A 22,846-nucleotide genomic window follows, 5' to 3' on the forward strand; every position below is an offset into this window, starting at 1 on the left:
ATAAACCATGGCAGGGAACAAGGCTGGTTACAGCCTTAAGCTGAGAGCAGAGTGGGTCTGTGGAAACAGGAGGGTTTGTGAGTCTGGCAAAGCCAGCCCCGCAAGCTTGCTATAGCTGGGATTAGCAAGGTGGGCTGAAAAAACCACATGAACATCAGAACCCACGTGTCCTCAAGAGCCACATTTCCCTCCTGCTCCGGAAACGTGGGTGTTCCTGAGGTTCTTTCCTAGGCCTTTTCTGTTTCCTACTTTCTGGAATTTACATCTCAGGCAATCTCGTCTCCTCCCATAGCTTCAGCTATCATGTACCAACTGCGGCTGCCCCTAAAACCATTGCCCCAGCCCGGCCACGCCTCAACCTCCAGACCTACCCAGCCACTTGTCTGGAAGAGGCAACCCTTCTAGGAAGAACCCCAGTCACCCCACCTCCACCCAGCCAACCAGACATGCCACCACCCTTCATTCCATACATGCCCCTCCCTCTGTGTTCCCTCATGTTGGCGAAGGCATCTTACCCATCCAGCCTCCTGAACCGTGTGGCCGAGTCAGCCTCAAACCCTCTGATTCCCTCACCAACCCTTCTGAAGTCTCCCTTTTCCCACCTTGGACTGTCAACGCCTTATGATTAGCTGAGTCCAGACCGTAGTGTCTCTTAGTTTTCACTTAACCTATCCCCCACAGCTTCCAGAGCAATCTCTCTAAAATGCAGACCTGATCATGCTCACTCACTTGTTTAAACTGTATCTTGAAAAAGTTCACACCTGCAGAGAAGCAGCTAACATAATGAACATCCCTAGACCTATCACCTACATTGAATAACCGTTCATCTTTTTGGTATCTGCTTCATCTGTTGGCGGCAAGGGCTAGTGTTTTAGAGTAAATTGCAGGCACTGTGACATTTTTACCCCCAAATTCTTCAGGATGAATATCTAAAAAATAAGGACATTTCCTTATATAACTATGTAATCATGTCCTACCTAACAAAATTAAGAATATCTCCATTCCATCGTAAATTGCGGGCACTGTGACATTTTTACCCCCAAATTCTTCAGGATGAATATCTAAAAAATAAGGACATTTCCTTATATAACCATGTAACCACGTCCTACCTAACAAAATTAAGAATACCTCCATTCCATCGTCCACTAATGTTTCCACACTCAGACTCCCCCGACTGTCCCATGCATACCTCCAGCAGCTTGGCTTATTGCCTATGTCAACCCCACCTGTCCCCCCACGTGTGGGGGAGTCTGCACCACTACTCAGCTGCCAGCACTTGGCCCATATACCACGAGCATAGAGCCTCCAACACCCTGAACCGTGCCCTGCACATCTGTCTATCAGAGTCTCCTTGACAACCCTGAAACTCACTTGTATATGTTAACATCTCTCCCTCTAGACTTTCAGTACCGGAGGGGAGGGACTGGGATAAACTCACATTTACATCCTCAGGACCTGGTCCAGTATCGGGCTCGGACTACATTATCTCATACGTATCATCCCGTTTAATCCCCGCAACAATCCTAGGAGGCTGCTATGCTGAATCAATGACTGGTGACTGAGTAAATATGATGCTTACAGGTAAAGCTCCAGCGACACAGGCATGCCTCGGAGCTGCTGCAGGTGCAGCTCCAGACCACCACAATCAAGCAAATGTCACAATAAAGCAAGGCCCAGGAACTTTTTCGTTTCCCAGTGCATCTAAAAGGTATGTTTACACTACAGTGCAGTTTGTTGTGTAATAGCATTATACCTAAAAAATGTGCATAACTTAATTACAATATATCTTATTGCTAAAAAATGCTAACAATCATGTGCCTTCAGTAAGTGATATGCTTTTTGCTGGTGGAGGTCTGACCCCCATGTTGATGGCTGCTGACTGATCAGGGTGGTGGATGCTGGGAGGTGAGGCGGTGGGGCAGTTTCCTACAATAAGACAACAGTGAGTCTGACTCACCGATGGAGTCTTCCTTGGACAAAAGAGCTCTCTGCAGCATGTGATCCTGCTTAATGGCATTTTACCCACAGCAGAACTTCTTTCAAAGTTGTAGCCCATCCTCTCAAACCCTGTTGCTGCTTTGTCAATCAAGCTGATATTCTAAATTCAACAATGTTCATAACATCTTCACCAGGAGTGGATTCCACCTCATGAAAACACTTTCTTGGCTCATCCATAAGAAGCAATGCCTTATCCATTCAAGTTTTATGAGACTGCAGTAATTCAGTCACCTCTCCAGGCTCTACTTCTAATTCTAGCTCTCTTGCTATTCCTACCACATCTGCAGTTGCTTCCTCCAACAAAGTCCTGAACCCCTCCAAGTCATCCATGAGGGTCAGAATTGATTTATTCCAAACTTCTGTTAATGCCGATATTTAGACCTCCTCCCACGGAATCATGGATGTTCTAAATGGCATCTAGAATGCTGTATCCTTTCTAGAAGGTTTTCAATTTACTTTGCCCAGATCTATCACAGGAATCACTGTCTATGTCAAAATTGCTCCTTGATCCATGGGCTATAAAGCGGATGCTGTGTGAGCAGGCATGAAAATAACACTGATCTCCCTGTACAGGTCCATCAGAGCTCTTGGGTGACCAAGTACATTGTCACTGAGCAATAATATTTTGAGAGGAATCTTTTTTTCTGAATAGGTGTCGAAAGTGGGCTTAAAATATTCAGTGAACCTCGCTTTAAACAGTGTGCTGTCATCCAGGCTTTGTTGTTCCATTTACAGAGCACAGGCAGAGGCAATTTAGCATCATTCTTAAGGGCCCTTGGATTTTCAAAACGGTGAATGAGCACTGGCTTCAGCCCAAAGTCACCAACTATGTCGCCCCTAAACAAGAGAATCAGCCCATCCTTTGAAGCTTTGTAGCCAGACACGGACTTCTCCTTTGTAGCTATGAAAGTCCTAGATGGCATCGTCTTCCAAGAGGAGGCTGTTTCATCTACATTAAGAAACCGTTGGGCTGGGTGCAGTAGCTCAGGCCTGTAATTTCAACACTTTAGAGAGGCAGAGTTGGGCGGATCGCTTAAGGCCACACATTTGAGACCAGTCTAGGAAACATAACGAGACCCCCATCTCTACAAAAAACTTAAAAAATTAGCCAGTTGTGGTGATAGGTGTCTAAAGTCCTAGCTACTTGGGAGGCTGAGGCAGGAGAATCGCTTGAGCCCAGGAGCTCAAGGCTGCTGTGAGCTATGACTGTGCCACTGCACTCCAGCCTGGGAGGCAGAGTGAAACCTAAATAAATAAATAAATAGATACAAATCTGCGGTTGAGGGTAGCCACCTTCTTAGCTGGATCTTCGGGATAACTGGCTGCAGCTTCCTACCTGCACTTGCTTCACTTTGCACTTTCATGTTATTGAGACAGCTTCTTAAACCTCATGAACTAACCTCTGTTAGCTTCCTTTTCTTCTGCAGATTCCTCACCTCTCTCAGCCTTCAGAGAACGGAAGAGGGCTGGGGAATTGCTCTGGATTAGGCTTTGGCTTAAGGGAATATTGTGGCCGGTCTGATCTTCTCTCCAGACCACTCAAACTTTCTCCCTATCAGAATAAGGCGATTTCACGTTCCCATCATTTAAGTATTCACTGGAATAGCAGTTTTAATTTCCTTGAACAACGTTTTCCTTTGCATTCACCACTTGGCTAACTGGTGCAAGAGGCCTCGCTTCTGGCCTGTCTCAGCTGTTGACAAGCCTTCCTCACTAAGCTTAATCATTTCTAGCTTTTGATTTAAAGTGAGAAACATGCCACTCTTCCTTTCACTTGAACACTTGCAGGCCAATGTAAGGTTATTAATTGTCCTCATTTCAATATTCCTGTGTCTCAGGGAATAGGGAGGCCCAAGGAGAGGGAAAAAGATGGGGGAATAGATGGTCAGTGTAGCGGCCAGGACCACATTTATTTATCAAGTTTGCTGTCTTGTATGGGTGTGGTTCACGGTGCCCCCAATTACAATCGTAACATCACACATCATCACAACAGATATGATCATAACAAAAGAATTTAAAACATTGTGAGAATTTCCAAAGTGTGATACAGAGACACACAGTGAGCACCTGCTTTTGGAAAAATGGCACTAATAGGCCAGGCGCAGTGGTTCATGCCTGTAATCCCAGCACTTTGGGAAGCCTAGGTGGGGGGATCACTTGAGATCAGGAGTTTGAGACCAGCCTGGCCAACATGGGGAACCCTGTCTCTACTAAAAATACAAAAATTAGCTGGGCATGGTGGCATGAGCCTGTAATCGCTGAACCTGGGTGGCAGAGGTTGCAATGAGCCAAGATCGCACCACTGCACTCCAGCCTGGGCAACAAAAGCAAAATTCCATCTCAAAAAAAAAAAAAAAAAATGGCACTGACAGATTTGCTCAATGCAAGGTAGCCACAAATCTTCAGTTAGTAAAAAATGAGTCTCTGCAAACTGCAAATACGGCAAAGGCAGTAAGATGAGGTGTCTGAGCCCGTACCAGACAGAGCAGGTGCTGGGCAGCCGGTCCTCCTCCTTCACAGGCCCTTGGGGTGACTAGTTGTTGTCCTGAAAAACTAAAAAAAAAAAGACCAAAACACTAACACCTGGAAGGGTATTTTAAGAGACAGTTGTTATATACATACCAAGCAGATGAGACAAGGGAGGAAGCCAACCAGAGGGGGGAAGGGAGAGAGCATGTGCCATTCATGAGCGAACGCGGTGGCCAGTAAAATAGGCAAAGTCCCATGGGGAGGGGAATGTCCTGCTGGGGCAAAGTAGTCTAGAGCCAGGAACCTTGGCAGAGGCTCCTTTATGCTAAGGCGCTCTCAAAGGGCTTTTCCAATACTCCAGAGACTTGGAGTATTCTGGACATTGGGGCCCTCAAACCTGGGTTGGTTTGTTCCATTCTCTCCTTTCCCCAGGAGACTGCTGACGCCTGGGGAAGCCAGGTAACAGGCAAGGCCACCTCCTTATCCCAGACTGGGCTTGCACCAAATGCTCTGGGTGGAGCCTCACACACCTGCACTCTCAGTCCTTGGTAAGATGCACTCACCCAGTTGAAAGAGGAGCAGGGTGGCCTCCAGGGCCAGGGCCCAGAGCAGGTGTCCGTGGATCTGTGCAGGGGAGAGAGGCCTGCCTTGTCTCCAGGTCAGCAGCCCCCAAGAGCCTGAGGGTTTGAGACTTTGTGATTCTTGGTAGATCTGTTCTCCTTCCTCTTGAACAAACCAACCTTGGCAACATGAGTGCCAAAGGCTAACCTGGCAACCTCTCTTTATCTGAATGAGCTTGTCAATCAATGCTGAGGCTGGCGACTCAGGCATGTCCTGGGCTCAGGGCAGCTGTGAGTGCAAGCATGCTACACAGCAGGAAGAGACACATCCAGGCAGGTAATAGGTAAGACACAAAGACTTCTTTCTAGTTAAGAGCAAAAGAGAAAGGTGCCAAGCTCAGTGGATGCCGCATGACCATCGAGACCCAGAGCGGGCCGAGCCCCAGAGAACGGTGAGAAATTCCACATGTCCATTAGAGTGGAGATAAAGTTCTCTAGGGCAGTGTTGGCCCTGAGGAGTTCAGAGAGCTGATCTCTTTTACCTCCATCCCCACCCCCATGTCAAGAAGGCAGATGCTGGTCTCCCATTTCACAGATAGGAAGAGTGGACATGAGACCTTCAAAAGTGATGGAGTCAGGATTCCTGGTGGGTTGGCCACTCACTGCTCTGTGCCCTTGGTGAGTCCCTTCCCCTGTCTGGCCTCCACTTCCCCATCTGTAAAAGGGGGTGATTACAGGAGGGCATTTCAATGGAATTCTCAGTTTGCAACGCCTTTAACTCTGGTGAGTGTCAGGTCCAAAGGTTTCCAAGGGCCTCAGCCTTGATGCTGGGAGAGACTTCTTACAGGATATTCTCCCTAGACCTTTAGGTTCAGTGATTTAAAGTCAGTCTGAAGGTCCAGACAACACATAGTAACCCTATGCCCAAAGAGAGCCCCCAAGCCCTCACTGGGGAGTCTCTGGGACCAGCACTGCATGGTGGAAAAGCAATTCAGGCCTGAGGTGGGTTGGAAGCAGCAGGCCCAGTGGGCCCAGAATGCCACATTCTGAGTGACAGCCGTCCCCTCTGGCTGAGTTCAGAGGCAGGCGGTATAGAGGAGGGAGTGCTGAGGAATCAAAGGCAGCAGCAGGGCTAAAATCCAGGAAGGTGGGAAGTAAGGAGCAGGAATTCGGGACCAGCATCTGAGAACACAGAAAAATCCAGAAAAGTGAAAACGAAAGGCTTGATCTGGGCTGGAGAGCAAAGCAGGAAGGCAGTGGAACCTCAGTGTGACATCACACTGGAATAACGGGGCAGAATCTCTAAGAAGACATGGTTTGGCTCGAGTATGTCAGATGTTAAATGATTTTAGATCATAATTACTAATGAGAGACTGAACTGTACTTCCTGTAATTAGTCATCGAAGACTCCAAGACAGAAAACAGGAATAAACACAGCATTCATTTTTTCCTTAAGCTGAAGCAAAGGAATGCCTGGTGACAAAAGGCAACGCATGCTCGCACTTCAGAGCCTGCCCTGGGCTCATGAAGCTCCCGGTCTGTGGCTTTCGTCCTCGGTGAGGACGGGGTGGCCTGATGCCATGCCTCCCTGGCCAGAACTGGGAAAAATGCTGCAGTGGTAGGAGAAATCCAGCGCCAAGCAGAAAATGTCTGCAGAGACTATCCCTGAGCCAAATGATGTTTTGAGCGAGAGGGTTGCTGGGGAGAGGTGGGCAAGGCACCAAACAGGAGTCACGCGGATGGATGGCAGAGGTTCTTCACTCCCGGTGACATTCCTTTTCCTCCAAGGAGGACATGGATGCCCAACAAGGAGAAAATATTATGAGCTTAAAAAGCGCAGTTTCAAAAGGATGTGAGCAAATAGCTTACATCGTAGGAAAACTTTCAACTACCTGGCTCTTACCCCGTAACTGTTCCACCAGTACCTCCCCCGACTCCATCCTCTCCACTGGGTTTGCCCCTCTGATGGGATTTGACAGGCTCGTCTTTGATTGGCTATTGCCACCACTATCACCTGCAGCCTCAAAAACAAGGTGGCGGGCACTGCAAACCCAGTGAGACCCATGTGGTCTCCCTCTAACCTCCCCAGAGCTGCCTGCCCTCCTTAAGGCAGTGGTGAAAGCCATGAAAGGGCCTTGGTGCCGTGGAAAGCGAGGGAGGCTGTTTTCATCTAGGTTTGCGGTAAGGGTGGAGGCAACAGAAGTAGCTCCCTCACCCTGGGCCAGGATGGGAAGAAGATCCTGCCTTGCACGGACACCATGATCACAATCTATGGAGGGAACTGCCTTACGCACGGCTGAGGATGTGTCCCAAGTCACCATCCAGGGACGAGGGTGTGTTCCAATAGACGACTGGCGAGTGACTAATAGAAACGACACTGCCTGAGAATTCACCTGACCTGAGGGAGCAGGGCTTGGATATCTGAGCTTATTATTATTATTTTTTCCAAGCAGGAAATGATACTGGTGTGACACACAGGGGTAAGAGGACCAGGTTGGTCCTAGGCCGGGGTGACAAGTCCCCACGGCTGCCTGTCCCATTCCCTGGTGCTCCCAAGGGCTGAGGCTGTTCCTTTCTTTCTTTGTTCATCTGTAATGCTGGGATGCTGGCAGGGAAGCTCTGGGCTGAAGGGCTAAGTGATGGTAGTGAATTTGGGCCCCAGAAAGGGGCTCCTCACGCAGAGGGGAGCTGCTGTCTGGACTTACTCGGCCCCCATCTCTTGGCATCTGTCATGTCAGCATGCCGGACTTGGTGCCCCAGCCCACCTGGGTGGCCGTTTCAGCTTCGGTGTCAGGCCTTGGGGACTGATGTCTAGCCTAGAGGGCAAGCTCCACTGTGGAGGAGGGCAAAAGAGAGCACAGGGGGTCTGGCCCAGGAAAAGTGCAAATCCTTATAATTCATCATCGTGGTTTCTGGTTAGGAACTCAGACTCTAAAGAGCATGATGAGTGTGAGTCTGTTTCTCAGAGGGGAATCCTCTCTGAGTGAACTGAGAGAACTGAAGGGCCAGGCCTTAGAGTCCTGTGAAGCCAACAGACAGCTGCGCCTGGACGTGGCTGCCCTTAGAACACGCCTGCGCCAGGACACACCTGCACCTGGACACGGCTGCACCTGGACATGGCTATGCCTGGACACGCCTGCCCCGGACACGGCTGCGCCTGGACACGGCTATGCCTGGACACGCCTGTGCCTGGACACACCTACCCCTGGACACGGCTGCGCCTGGACACGATGCCTGCATCTGGACACGCCTGCGCCTGGACACACCTGCGCCTGGACATGATGCCTGCGCCTGGACACGCCTGTGCCTGGACACGCCTGCGCCTGGACACAATGCCTGCGCCTGGACACGCCTGTGCCTGGACACGCCTGCGCCCGGACACGCCTGCCCCTGGACACGCCTGCCCCTGGACACGATGCCTGCACCTGGACACGCCTGCCCCTGGACACGATGCCTGCACCTGGACATGCCTGTGCCTGGATATGCCTGTGCCTGGACACACCTGCGCCTGGACATGATGCCTGCACCTGGACATGCCTGTGCCTGGATATGCCTGCGCCTGGACACGCCTGCGCTTGGACACGCCTGGCCTAGGCACGCCTGGCCTAGACACGCCTGGCCTAGACACGGCTACCCTCAGGACATGGCTACCCTCAGGACATGCCTGCACTGGGATATGCTTGCCCTCAGGCAGGTGCCTGCCCCCTGAGCCTCTCTCAGCTGTGATTGCCCATGTGGACAGAGAGCAAGCAGCCAGGGATACATATGTGGCCAGGAAAGACTCTGCTGGCTCCAGCAGGGCACTGTTCCACAGCAGCCCCCGTCGAAGGATAGCGACACCCATGTCTCCCAAATGGGGTACAGAGTCTGACAAGGAAGAGTGTGCTTGAGGACAACAGAGCTGAGTGTATGAACTCAGGGGTGGGGGTGACTGCCTCCACCAAGGGCCCTCGAGCATAGGGCTCTCCTCCAGCCTTCTCCCATGCTCGGCCCTGGAGTCAGCACTACAGATCAGTGTGGGGACCTGGCTGTGCCCAGCACACTGAACGAGAGCCCCATTTGCAGACTCACAGGGCCTCCCTGACACCCGCTGTGCTAGAAGGCTCCATTAATCAGCCTGACCAAGCCTCCGTGGTCTCATGTGAAATCACATGGCTGAATCATCTAGTCCTGCCTTGAAGTGATTTCCCATACTCCTGGTCAGCAAGGGTTGTGCCAAGGCCAAGCCAGCACACACCCAAAGCCTCTGCACCAAGGCAGGAGCCCTGGCTGGAGAGACACAGCTGGTTCTGATGACATCTGCTCAAAATCCATGTCAGGGAAGCCACCTGGTGCTCTGGGGCCTTGTCTGGAAGAGGGGATCAGGATACCTGACTGGTCTGCTTGTAAGTATTGCTCTGTTCTCTCCTGCCCACCCCTCCACCTGTCCCCGACATGGTCAGTGCAGGAAACTGAGCTGTGTGAAACATGGGGCCTCCCCTCGAGGAGCTTCCAGTCAGAGGCAGATCTGCGACCAAAGACTTCCCTGTTGGTTCACCCAGGGCTTCAAGAGAAGGGACTCAGGGGCTGAGGGCCCCTCTGTGTGTGGGTGGTGGTCAAGAAAGGCTTCTCAGAGGAGGCAACACTTAAGCCAGGCTGCCCTCCAGGTTGGGGACCGGCTCCCACCCTGACCACAGGAGGGGCCCATCTCCAAGGAGCAGGGAAGCCCAGTTCAAGACCCTCTGAGACCCACCAGAAGCGATGATGCTTTCTGTCTCTGCCTGAGAACGTGTCACCCAGGGGCCTCCACCAATGCACTCCCCCACCCTTTTCCACCTCAAAACCCAGGCCCTGGCTCTGCAGAAACAGGCCGCAAGCCACACTCAGAAGCGAAGCATCGTGCTCGCGGCCGACCACGTGCCGAGATACATTCTCATTTTGGCTCCTCCAACCAGTGAAAGTCAGTCACACTGGTGCAGAAAGGGAAGCTCCACGGGGCCAGGAGATGACTCACTCCCTGTCAAACAGACAAAAAGGAGCTCCCAGCCCAGGTGCGACCTGGATTACGGCGACACTCAGAGCTGATATTCACGGAATGCCAGGCACCCTGCTAACTCATTTAACCCACACAGCAACACCACCGGGCACTGTTATTACCCCCATTTCACTGTCGAGAAAAATGGAAGCAGAGAGATGTGGAGGGAGTTATGTCAGGGTACGCAGTTAGTAAGTGACAAAGCTGGGACTGGAACCCAGGCAGGTGGCGCCAGCACCGCGCTCCTGACCTTTGCGCCGTCCTGTCACTGAAGTCCTGGGCTCCTAAGGGACCACACCAACATTCAATCTCACGACTTTCTTGTTCTGCTTCTGCTCCTAACTTATAAGTGACCTGGGGCAGGTCACCAAGAGGAGGGTCCCCATCAGTAAACAAGAAAGTCCCCTCTCACTGTGTGCTTGGAGAGCACACGCAGCAGATACAGCAGATGAGGCTCCAAAGTTCTTTGTAGAGAAAAGTTATCCTTTTGCCAAGTATCAATAATTGTTGAAAGGGCTTCACACAGCTATCGAAGACGTAGAAAGCATCAAGCAGCTATTGAAGGGTATGTCACTGGACAGAAGACACAGCAGAAGTGGAAGACTGAGCCTCTAGTAGGAGGCAACCAGTAGGAGGCACTACTTTGTCCTCGACACTGTGAGTTGGAACTGCAGCTACAGTGAGTAAAGGGCATAGGAAAATGAAGGCTTGCACACTTTCCAGGGGCCTCTCGGCAAGCACACAGATGCAGTGGAAGGCTGGGCACTCAACACTTCATAAGCCTTGCTCCAGAGAAAACAAAAGGTACTCTCCTCAATTTAGAAGGCATTTTTTAATTATAAAGGAAAACAAACTACAATTAACAGATGAAAGGGCCTTCTCACTAGACTGTCAGGAAGCTTCGTTTCCTGCCAGTCACTCTTTCTATGTATGGAAAGAAAACTGATACTTCGGATGAAAGAGATCCATTTCTAAAGATGGCCATTTGAAAGAGGAAGGGTATTTCGAGTCTATTTCATCAGCTTACTTGTGCCTGGGCCTTATCCAGAGGAACAGAAGGGATCAAAAGATGTCTCTTGAAGACGTTTCTCCGAGGGAAAACTGCGGATATGCTGATGCGTGAGCCTGTCCTGCCTGTCTGGACCCGGGTGGCCCTCACTAGGCTGATGGATAAACTGGACAGACACACAGACACCTAGTGCCAGTCTCTAGAGGAGCCCTGGGAAATCCATCATCCTCAGGCTGAATCTCTCCTCCCACAGGGACACAACTTGGAAAACACGGTGCTAACTAATAAAATAGGAGACAGTAATTTTCCCCAAATCTCAATGAACAGATGGACAATTTAAAAGATGGCAGAGAAAAACACCAGTGTTTTATAAGTTAGCAGTGCCAGGCAAGCCACAGCTCACCTCTTTCCCCAATTCCAGCCCTCTCTGCCATCCTTCCAGCTCATCATGCGGAATGGGATGAGATGTTTTCACACAGCAAACTAGCATGTCAGCTGGAAGACAGTTTAAAGAAAGCTCCGACTTCAGGCCCCTCTTTGAACTTCAGAAGATTTGCCTTCTCAGAGTGGTGTCGTTAGTCAGCAGTGTCGTTAGTCAGCCTTTGGAGCTGTTAAAACAACTGAAAATGTAGTCATAATCCATAAGACATATCCACTGCACCCCACATCGCAGTGCCGTCCTCCCAAACCTACAATCAATCTGCTGCGCCTTTGGGTATTTCATAATAAAATGCATTTTTCAAACAGCTCAGCCAATCTCTGCAAGTCGTCTGCTACTAATGTCGTCCCTTGAAATAGAACGGCAGCGCCACTCCTCAAGTTTTTATATTTGATGTTATTCCAGATTTCTGATGTTTCAGAAAACATAAGATCATAGAGGAGCTCCTCAAAGACAACCTGTGTATAAAACCTTTAGCCTGCAGCCATCTTGATTGAACTAAGAGGTTTTCTTGTCTCAGAATCCATCCACAGGAGACAAATGAGCACTTTTGAGCCCACCACGCCCCAAACAAAAGGCTTCTTCTATTATTAGGTTGACCCCTTATGGTAACCTGAAAAATGTGTTTTTCCACTGAGCAGCACTCCTGATCCAAGCTCCCTGCCAGATGCTTCCCATGCTCCACTCCACTTCAACCCACCACCTGAGGGCCCCTCCGGATGAGGCACGCAGCCCCCAGTGCACTCTTTGGGCCAACTGCCTTGGCCCAACCCCGGGCTGCCCCAGTCTCTCCTCCCCATCACCTTCCCCTTCTCCTTGGCAAGCTCCACTTGTGGTCTTTCATCACTACTTCCTCCGGGGGAGGGCGGAGCGGGTGAAATGCAGCCCCTCTGCCATTTCCTTGCACAGGGCCGATGGCTTTCTGTCTCTTTCCAGGCCCTCAGCCTTGTCCTAGAAGCTTCATTTAAGGGGATGGCCCCTTCATGCTTTTAATCTAGATTTTGTGGCTTCTCAGCATAGGCTGTGAAATATCATGGCCTTCTGTCCTAGCCTTGGGGATGCTCATCCCGCAGTTCTCCTCATTCCCCACTGCGGGGGGTAGGGGGGGCTCCATCTCACTGCTGTCCCCTGATGCCCTTCCCATGGTTCTCAGGGCATGGTCTCTCTCTGGCTCCTGGTCCCTCTCGGCTCACAGGCCTCTTTGAAGCTGCCTCACCTCACCTCACTCCCCTTGCTGTCCATGCCGCCAAGCCCTGGCTGACCCCCACCATCTGCTACTGCTTCACACCTTTTCTCGCCTGTCAAAGGGACTGGAGGCGGACCTGAGGCTCCTTTAATATTCTCCAGCACACATTTGTTCCCCAGCAACACTTCCCCTCCCAGCCTTATCAGCTCCCCTCCACGCAACCTCCTTGGCTCCCTTCCACGTTCTTTTCTCTCCTGAAAGCCCTCGTTCCCTTCTTACTTTCCAATCTCACACTTGCCCTCAAAAGCCCCGGCTGACATTATCAGAGGGCAACTAGATGTCCCTGTTTGCACAGTATGTCCCTGTCCTGGTGATTCCGTCCTTGGCCTCAGAACGACTGTCCAGGGATGCTGGTTCTCGGCTCCTCGGACCACTATGAGCCACACTTCTCTCCTCTCCCCCACCCCAGAACATAGAATAACTGGTTTGCAAAAAGTTGCTCTGTTTTGTTCATTCATTTTGCATACTGGGAGCTAAAGGCTTTTTAACATAGCACACGAATAAATGTAAATTTATACACTTATGCAAAAATAATATAAAAATATGCCTTTAGATTTTCTGGAAAAAGTCTGGTCACTCTCTGAATTCCTCCCCTTGTCAACAACATTGCTTTGTCACTCCTTATTCCTCTAGCGTGTTGCTCCCTGAATACCTGCCCGTCCTCAATAATCTCTGCCTCCCCTGTCTTGTGCTAACTCGTTATTGCTAATAAACACATGATTTCTCTGTTCCCTTCTCACTATATATGAATTTAAACACATACCTGAAGGCTAAAACGATTAGAAGACTGTCAGTTTCCTCTGGGGTTGAATTTACATTTCTCTTGTCAAGTCTGACCTCCAATCTACTGTTCATGAATACTAAAGTCTTTCTTCCCTTTTTTTTTTTTTTGAGATGGAGTCTCTCTGTCGCTGGAGTGCAGTGGCCTGATCTCAGCTCACTGCAATCTCTGCCTCCCAGATTCAGGCGATTCCCCTGCCTCAGCCTCCGGAGTAGCTAGGAATACAGGCATGTGCCACCACACCCAGCTCATGTTTTTTTGTATTTTAGTAGAAACAGGGTTTCACCAAGTTAGCCAGGATGGTCTCGATCTCCTGATCTCTTGATCTGCCCACCTCAGCCTCCCAAAGTGCTGGGATTACAGGTGTGTGCCACCCCGCCTGGCCCCATTCTTGCTTTTTAACAATACTAACGGGTTTGTATTTCTGCTTAAGCCGTAGGCCTCTCGCAAGCTGGTGATCTGGTGCCTGCTGCCACTTACAGCTCCCAGCATAACTGTTCTCTGCCATCACCAGCAGCCGCCTGACCACCACCTGTGACAGACAACGAGGTTTCCTTCTTCCCAGCAGCCTCCTTGACTGCTGGCTCTGTGCCTTCCTCTCTGAGCATCGGGGCTGCTGCAAGCACTTTCCACCCTCTGGGTTTTTTTCCATGACCCACGACCTGTCTCACAGTTGGCTCCTTCCCTTGGAGCCTCCATGGCTGGCTCTTTGATGCTCCCTGGGGCTCTGTTCTTCAAACTCCTTCTAGTTTTGACCTTCTGACCCTGGCCTGCCTGGCCTGGGGCAGGCCTTGCTGGCTGCCCCCTTGCTGCTCTTCCTGTGTGCCAGGCAACTGTCAACGCTCAGCTCTGTTTCCGCTGCCCTCTGCCACACAGGTCAGGGGCCTTGCCTCCTTCCTGGGGCTTGACCTGGTAAGACAGCCTCTCATCTCCCTGCTGACACCTTCCTCTTAACTCGGGGGCCTGCAAACCAACCCGCCTTCTGTGAGGGTAGTGACAGAACCTTTTGTGACTTAGCAAGAGATGTCAGTTCTTGGGTTTAATCTGTCTCTGTGATGTACTGGTGCGAATATTATCCCCATTTAGACAGCCGAGGAAAATGGGGCATCAAGAGGGTGAATAACCTGCCAAGGCCCCAGAGCGAATGAGGGGCCAGAGCTATGATTCTCACCCGAGCCAGCCTGGCTCTGGGGCCTCCTCCTGGGCCTCTAGCATAGATGTGAAGGCCCCTTCATCCCTTCCATCCAAAGCCACAGAAACACAGCTTTGCTGTGTAGCTATAGGGCAGAGGACAGAGAGGGAGTGTGATGTCTCAGGGATGAAGAAGAGCCTGTGGGGTCTGGTAGCTGCCCCTCTACAGGCACCAGAGGGTCCTGCAGAACCAGTGGGACGGGGACCTGCCCTTGGCTGCGTGGGGCTCCCCCCACTGTGGGCTGGGCTCTTGGAGGCAAGCTGGGGAGAACACAGGCCAGGTGCCTCATTTAGAAGATGCCCAAGAAGGAATGTTCAAGCCACCCTTTGGGAGTCACACTGATTGGTCACTAGGCAAAGTTTCTGACTGCGAGGCTCCAAACTCAAAATCAGTAGTCTCATTCTTATCAATCTGCCTCAATCTGAATGGTTTTTCAGTATCTCAGGACACACTGGGAGAGGTTTTAGTAGTTCATTATTACGACCCCTTTCTGCTGGCAAGACCTTCAAAGCAGCTCATGTCTCCCGGCCTTGGAAGGCTCAGTCGTTGCCCCGGCCTCGCTCACCAGCTCCCTGGTGCTGGGTCAACTGCTTGCTCCTTTCAGAAAGGAAAGCATCTGGCATTTGTCAGGTGTCTCAGGTGTCTTGAAAAGCTCCAAAGGTGAAACAGAAAACTCTCCTGGTGCGATTTTCCTATTTGATCTTTTGTCTCATGTGTTCTCCTTGGGGATGAACAAGAAATACTTCCCTGAATAATTCATAGGCCCCGAGATGGAAACATGCAGCCTCTTTTTAATACAACGCCTAGGGACGTGGTGGGGACTGCACCTCTGCTGGATGCTCTCAGCAAGCACAGAGATCTGAAAAGCTCTTTGCAAATTCCTCTTATAATAGTGAGACAAAAATTAAAAGCTGTGCCGTATTTTTAATCAAACAGACTAATGTTTGGACACTACGTAAAATTATTTATAAATCCGTGCGTGGTTACAGAAAACACAATGGGAAATTAGAAAAAATTAAGTAGTTGTAATTATGGTAAGGTTTATTTTTAAAACTGAAAATGACTGTCTTCAGTTTACTATTTCATGAGCACCTACTAGGTCCAGGAACTCCGCTAGGATGATTATGAAAATCATTTCATTCTTTCTCGCCACAACCCACTGGGGTAGGAGCCCAATTCACAGAAACACACCAAGGCTCCTAGATACAGTGACGAGGTTAAGTGACAAGTCCAAGCTTCCCCAGGAGTCAGACCAGGGCTTAGTCTGAGCGCAGATCTAACTTGTAAGCACTGACACGAACACTCTTTCCACGGCACCTAATTTCCAGTGTGTCAGCATTTGCTACAAGAAACCAACAGTTAGTACCCAGCCCCTTCTACATTTTGCAACATTAAAATGGCAAGATAATGAAGGCTTTGGGATGCTTCGGGGAACATTTTACTTATTCGTTACAAAGCCACATCCTATTAGTGTTGGACAGACACAGCCTTCTAGTCCAATGCCTTCATTTCGCAGAAAGGACACTGAGGTGCTGAGGGCTTAGGGGTCTCTCCTGAGGTTAAAGAGCAAGCCACTGATGTCGCTGGGACCAGAACTGTCCTCGGACTCCCTGTCCGGGGCTGACTCTTCCATATCACACACCACCGCCTGACTATGGGTGCTAAGCCTCCATGGGTGCAGACACAAAGGGCCCTGAGCTTTGTAATAACACAAGGCTTTTCTTTCCTGTGGTTCATTACATCAGTGATGTCTACTGCTAAAAATGAAACAGTTCGGAACCAAAGCTCAGCATGCAGGCCCAGAGAACGCAGCACGGCTTTTCACCAGCTCCGCAGACCTTGGTAACTTGTGAGTTTCAATTCAGACCCTCGCAGGAAGATGACAGAGGGCTTGTGAGGCAGCTGCACTAATGTATGTTCTCAACAGACAGAACCTCCTGAGTGAACAGTCTCCCCACCTAACTGAAGCCGACACGGCCAGGTGGCCGGCTCCAGGATCTCTCAAGACTGATCCATGGCAAAGGGCGGGGGCAGCAGGGCAACCCCAGGCTTCTGGCCTGGGCTACAGAAGAACGTGTGCTCGTGGAGCACCGCCACACCCCCATACAGAGCAGACCCTGGGGTGGCTCATCTGCCTCCCTCCGCTCAGTACAACACAGCCAGACACCACCCCCCGGTAGGATGCCCCCTCCCAGCCAGTAGCTTCAGAGACATGCTGGAGTCTCAGGCTCCCTTAAGGGAAGAGAGCCTCCCAGTTTGTAAAGTGTTCTGCCTCTTGGCCTTGAAGTCTCCCCGGGATGTGGAAACCCCCGAAGGTGGCTACTGCAAGCAGAGCAGAGGCCGAGATGGCAGTGACAATGCCCCGCGACCACAAGATGTCTTTATTGAACCCAGAGCCACAGAGTGGCTTAGACTGCTGGCCAGGAGGCCATGGCACCTCACAGGACCTCAGGTGGGCTGAGGGGATGCACAGCCAGCTCCAGGGGCGCCACTGGCATCAGCTATGGTAGAAGTGGTGCCCTCTGGCTTCAGGCCATGTGACGGCCTGCCAAGCTAACTGCATGGAGCCTTTGGAACCCGAAGAGGATGCGAGGGTCACGTGCTACCTGCCACTTCCAAGGGCTGTCCCCGTGCCAGAGTGAGGGTATAGCCGGGCCTGCAGACTCACCAGTCGCTGCATGCTCTTCACGTGGGTGGGGCTGATGGCTAAGGCCTCCTCATACCATCGCCGCGCCTCGTCCACGCTTCCCCGCAGCTCAGCAATCTGGCCACGCATGTAGAGGACGTTGTGGGACATTGGGAAGAGGTTGGCAGCTTCCTGGGTACAGGCTGTGGCTTCTGCAGGCTTCCCGATGCCGATGTAGACTTCAGCTGTGAGGAGAGAGCAATGGCACACGCTTTCCTGGTGCCCCTCTGAAGCCCTGCGAGCGGCCTCGCACGTTTGTGTTCCCCGAATGGGAGTCTGGCGGGGCCTGGAGCCAGCTGATCCCTGCCCCGAGTAGAAATGGCTGCCGCCAACAGCTCCTCCTGCCCATGCCTACACAGGGACTGGAGTCCCTCAGCTGCGGGCCTTGCAGGGCAGGCGTAGGTCACCACCAGACAGAGGGCAGTGAGGCCTGCCTGGTCCCTGCCCCGATCTCTGAGGAAACCCACCCTCAGGGCCCACCTGGGGCTCCTCAGTGTCTGGACAGAGGCTGGCCCAGCCTACCCTTGGCTCTGACCGCCATAGAGAAAGGGCCAGAATGAACACTGGGACAAGCAGACCAGAGGACCACAGACCCTCAGAGGGCCATGGCTCTGCCCTCTGACCTACTCTCCTGATGCTAAGAAGCGTGGTGGGGCTGCAGGCCTCGGCTTTCATGCTCATAGGCATGATGCAAGATGGTTGCCCCGCCAGACCTGACCTGAGGAAAAGGACCAGGGAAAGCTGGCGCACCCTGTAAACTCTTATCTGTATCACAGTGACAACACCCTTTGACAAACCAAGCTGTCACTTTTCAAACAAGCAGTTAATGACCCTCCCACTGACCCCAGGCCTCAACTCTCTCACCTCCATGTGGAGCCAAACCACTCTGCAGCCCTGGCCTCCCGGGAGAGCCTTCCAGTGTTTCCGAGGGCTGCCTCCTGCCTCCCAGGTAACACTTGTTGAATATCCAGGGGAAACACCTCACCTGGACCCTAGGGCCTCTTCTCCCGAGGTCTTGCCAGCTGAGGCACCACCATCTTTCTAGTCAGCTGGGCCTGAGGTTTCAGAGGCCTCTGAGTCACTACCCCCCACCCCCCCACCCTCTCCAGGGCCAGCAGGGCCACCTGGTCAAGTCTGCAGCCCAGAGCCTCACGCAGGGGCTGCCCTGCTCTGCCGGGGCTCACGGACCCCTTCTCCCACCTGCTGCCAGATCCTTCCTCAGCACTCCTGCCTTGACCACTTGCGTACCGCACAGTAAAAGAGGTTTTTACCCCGTCTCCCAGTTATGTGCATGTTTGTATGAATTAATACATTACATGTCATATAGTCCACAACAGCACATGAAATAGAAATGTTAAAAGAAAATGACAAAAAAAGAAAGTTTAGGCCGGGTGCCATGGCTCGTGCATGTAATCCTAGCACTTTGGAAGGCTGAGGCGGGCAGATAGCTTGAGGTCAGGAGTTCGAGACCAGCCTGGCCGACATGGTGAAACTCCATCTCTACCAAAAATACAAAAAATTAGCTGGTTGTGGTGTTGCCCGCCTGTAATCTCAACTACTAGGGAGGCTGAGGCAGGAGAATCGCTTGAACCTGAAAGGTGGTGATTGCAATGAGCCAAGATCATACCACTGCACTCCAGCCTGGGTGACAGAGCGAGACTCTGTCTCAATAAAAGAAAGATTTACTATTTTCCTTGTGCACCTTACCGTGCCATCTCCTGGAGCCCACTCTGGAAGCCACCTTGACCATGCAGAGCCTCCCCTCCCTGCCTCCTGTCCCGGCCACAAGCCTATCCTCCACAGCTGCTGCCAGGTCAACCCTGAGGCCAGCCTCTGGGACGGCAGCCACCTTCACCTGAAGCCCTCCTTCCCTGGGGCCTGTGGCTTCTGTGCCTGCCCAGCAGGCAGCCACGCCATGGCCCCATGCTCTGATTTTCTGTCTGTATGTCCCCACTGGAATGTAGGCTGTAAGCAACATGAGGGCAGGGATGGTGTCTGTGCTGCCTGCTGCTGTGCCCCCAGGGACTAGGACAGCGCCTGGCACATGGTCAGAGCTCAGTGAATCACTGAATGAATGAATGATAACAGTAACAAAGGTAGTAGATTAGACAAGTGCTTTGTACCTGGAGGCCTTCCCATTTCTCATTCTGTCTGCATGGTGGATCCAGATAGAATAGGGTGATCCAGATAAAATACTACCATTTTATCCCTATCGTCCAGATGAGCGCCTTGCCTGAGTTCTCCCGGCAAGCTGGAGGCAGAGCTGGGATCAGAACCCCAGCCACTTGGCTAGGAGCCTGTGCTTGCAGTGCCCACAGAGAACAGCATCTCCTCTGGCCCAGGGTGACATCCGACTCCTCTGCAGGCCTTGGAGCCAGGCGCCCTGCCCTTATCTGCTTCCAGCTGCTTCCCCGAACCCCTGGGCTCTGGCATTGCCAGTGCTGCTTCTGCACACAAGGGGTGTCCCATCTCCACACTTGTGTCGATTCTGTTGCTTGTGCCTGTAATGCTGTCACCCCAGCCTCCTTCAGGGCCCAGATGGATCCCACCATCCCAGGAAGCTCTCTGACCACCCCCTTCAGCTGAAGGAAAGCCCAGCCTCTGCAGCTCCCGATAGCCAGGTCCCTGTATTTCTGTGAGGTCTCGGGTGTGCCCGGGTTAGGATGCTCCCAGGACAGCACTCTCCCAGGGCAGGCTCTGGGGCAGATCCACCTTTCTGGCCCCCAGCTTCAGGCCCAGGGGCAAGAAAATGGTGCATATCTCACAGCTGTGGTCAGTGGTGATGCTGCTGACCTTTCACCTCCATCAGCCTGGCTGGTCCCTCCCTCAAACACCTCACTTCCCTGGTGATGATATTCGCACCAATGACTGACTCCCCAGGCCAAGAGAAGGCCCTGGAAAAAGCAGGCCTCGCCCAGCCCAGATGCACCCACTACCTTCTGTCTGTCCTTGCACCCTCCAGTCCCCTCCTCACCAGAGAAGACGGGGCCCAGGGGTTTGTGGAGGGGCATCCTGGGTGACTCGTGCAGACATGGAAACCCGAGCAATGCCAGCACCATGCACTGAGCCCTGAAGGTGACAATGCCCAGTCACGCCTGCCTCACAATCTCAGGAGACTCAACTCAAAAGGGACCTCCTGAGCTTCTGTACACACGGGGCCTCTACAGTGACAAAAAAGACATTTCTCTGTCCTTCAGTTAGGACCAGGCAAAACCCCTCCCTTCTGGGAGACAAACACCCACCCTCCTAATGACACTGCTGGGCTGTCTGATGCCTTTCAGTAGCACAATTCCCTAGACACCCTCAGCAAAGAGCCAAAGCGTGCCTGCTGCGGTTTTGGGTTCTCGAGTGTGGCGGCAACAAGTAGAGCGGGACAGAGCGTCCCTCTCACCGCACGCCGGGGCGTCCCTCTCACCGCACGCCGGGGCGTCCCTCTCACCGCACGCCGGGGCGTCCCTCTCACCGCACGCCGGGGCGTCCCTCTCACCGCACGCCCAGCTCCTGCCTCTCTGCCAAGCTGAGAGTCAGTTCATTTCCAAGATCCCAGTCCCAGAGACGCTGTGGGCTGGTGAGGCTGCCCAGCCTCTCCCACCTAGAGCATCGTGAAAAAACGCTGACACGGGAAAGCAGGGATGAAGGTGTTCAGAACAAGAATCAACGCGGGAAAAGCTGTAAACGCCAGTAAGACTGTGTACACGTGATTCCCGTTCTACAGGGGTCCTCCATGAGATCAAACATGATTCCAGTGACTCACTGATCGCCAGGTCTGTATAACCCCCAGGTCTGATGCTCATTCTCCCTTCATGTGATGGGGAAATGGAAGACACAGATGGAACCAAGTCAGGATCAGGTGAGAGAAAGAATCCAGGCTGCCATGGTACTTTTCAGTCCATGGCAGTTGCTGGAGGAATCCCACGGCACTGATAAGGCCTGTGACCCTGACTGATGCGGCAGGAAATGCCTGGCCTGGGGCTGCTCCCAAATCTCTCCCTTTCAAGCTCAAAAGGAAGGACTTAGGGCAGCAATTTTAAAATCATTTTCCCCAGTGGAGCCTCTTTCTTCCAAAGAGATCTTGCCCCAGGTTATGAAAGACTGCTAAGAGTGGGCAGTGTGGCTACCTCTTGCTTGTCCCCTTCTCTCTGCCTCCGAGATACCACTGGGAACACTAGGGTTCTAGGGATTCCAATGAGTAAGCCACAGTGTCATGAGAACATGGAGGACTTGGTTCTTGGCCCTGGTCTTCATGTGTGGCCTTGGGCAAGTCGGTCAACTTCTCTGGGCCTGTCCACCTGTCAGGTGGGGGCGTCACTGGCCCGCAACCCTCCCAGGGTGGCGGCAGGGATAAGACAACATAAGAGTGGCAGGGATCAAGATGACACAAAAGTGGCAGGGATCCAGACAAGACAAGATCAACCCCAGGCTGTGCATGTTCCTGCCACATCTATCAGGAGCACAGGCCTTATTAGTGCCATGGGATTCCTCCAGCAGCTTCCATTCATCAGGAAGCCTTGAGCCCAAAGCGAGTCACAGATGGTGAGGATAACTCCTCGTCAAGCCTCAGCCCTCTTGGAGACCGCAGGGTAAGGAAGCTGAGGTGCAAAGAGATAACCGGATTCGTTTGAGCCCTGCAGCTCTATTCCACCGGGTCAGAGTATTTGGGGGATCCAAGTCCAGCCTTTCATTTCGCCATGGCCCCTTAAGACAATGACTCTAAATAGGAGAGTTTAAGCCCCACCACTCTATTTCACTGGGCAGAGTATTCGGGAGATCCAGGTCCAGCCTTTCCATTTCACCATGGCCTCTTAAGACAATGACTTTGAATAGGAGATTACACTTTCATGAGCCACAATGTCTTGGGCTCCAGGAATGAAGTTTTAGCTGTGGGGTTTCAGACACCAATCAGGTAGTTTACGATGGGCTGGGGAAGAGCAGGAAAGGACGTCTAAGCTTTGCCACCGCCCCTGAGATCACCCCAGGATGTGGCCTTCTTTGCCTAGGCATGTGGCTGGGCGCCTAGGCTAGAATAAGGTGGCAGTATTGACTATGAACCTGCACTACGTGAAAAGCATTCTTTCCTGGGAGGCTGCAGCCCAAACAAGGACCAATTTTCCACCCAGCCTCCCTGGTGGCAGATCTGGGGATTCGATCTCCATCTGCCTCCCTTGTCTTCATTGGTTCGGAACTCAGGAAGAAAAGAGTATCATTTATACTTTCCCAAAGCCCCCCACATAGAAACAGTATGATTTTCTCACTAAACTGTAGACAACTCCTGGCCACAATCACCTCTGTATCCCTCAGCAGAGGATCTAGTGGCTGGTACCCTAGGATACAACCTAGTAGGTGCTCAGGAAAAGTTCACAGACCAATGAATGCCGAGTGTGGGTCAGAGCAGGGCAGCCATTTTGGTGGTACAGGTCAAGGAAGACAGCTGAAGGTCAGAGAAGCAACAGCA

The 22,846-nt window shown here is 52.0% G+C and overlaps 1 protein-coding gene across 1 annotated transcript in view; it reads right to left on the reverse strand.

The window, feature by feature from the left end:
* LOC108301492 (tetratricopeptide repeat protein 7B-like) overlaps positions 1-22,846 on the reverse strand; it is a 52,608-nt gene that overhangs the window by 21,424 nt on the left and 8,338 nt on the right. The window contains exon 2 of the mRNA XM_017524643.2: positions 17,377-17,579. Coding sequence (XP_017380132.1) covers positions 17,377-17,579 — 203 coding nt within the window. The remainder of the gene's footprint in view (positions 1-17,376; positions 17,580-22,846) is intronic.

This window comes from Cebus imitator, unplaced genomic scaffold (genome assembly GCF_001604975.1).
Source record: "Cebus imitator isolate Cc_AM_T3 unplaced genomic scaffold, Cebus_imitator-1.0 Scaffold34, whole genome shotgun sequence".
In the NCBI taxonomy this organism is placed as follows: Eukaryota; Metazoa; Chordata; class Mammalia; order Primates; family Cebidae; genus Cebus; species Cebus imitator.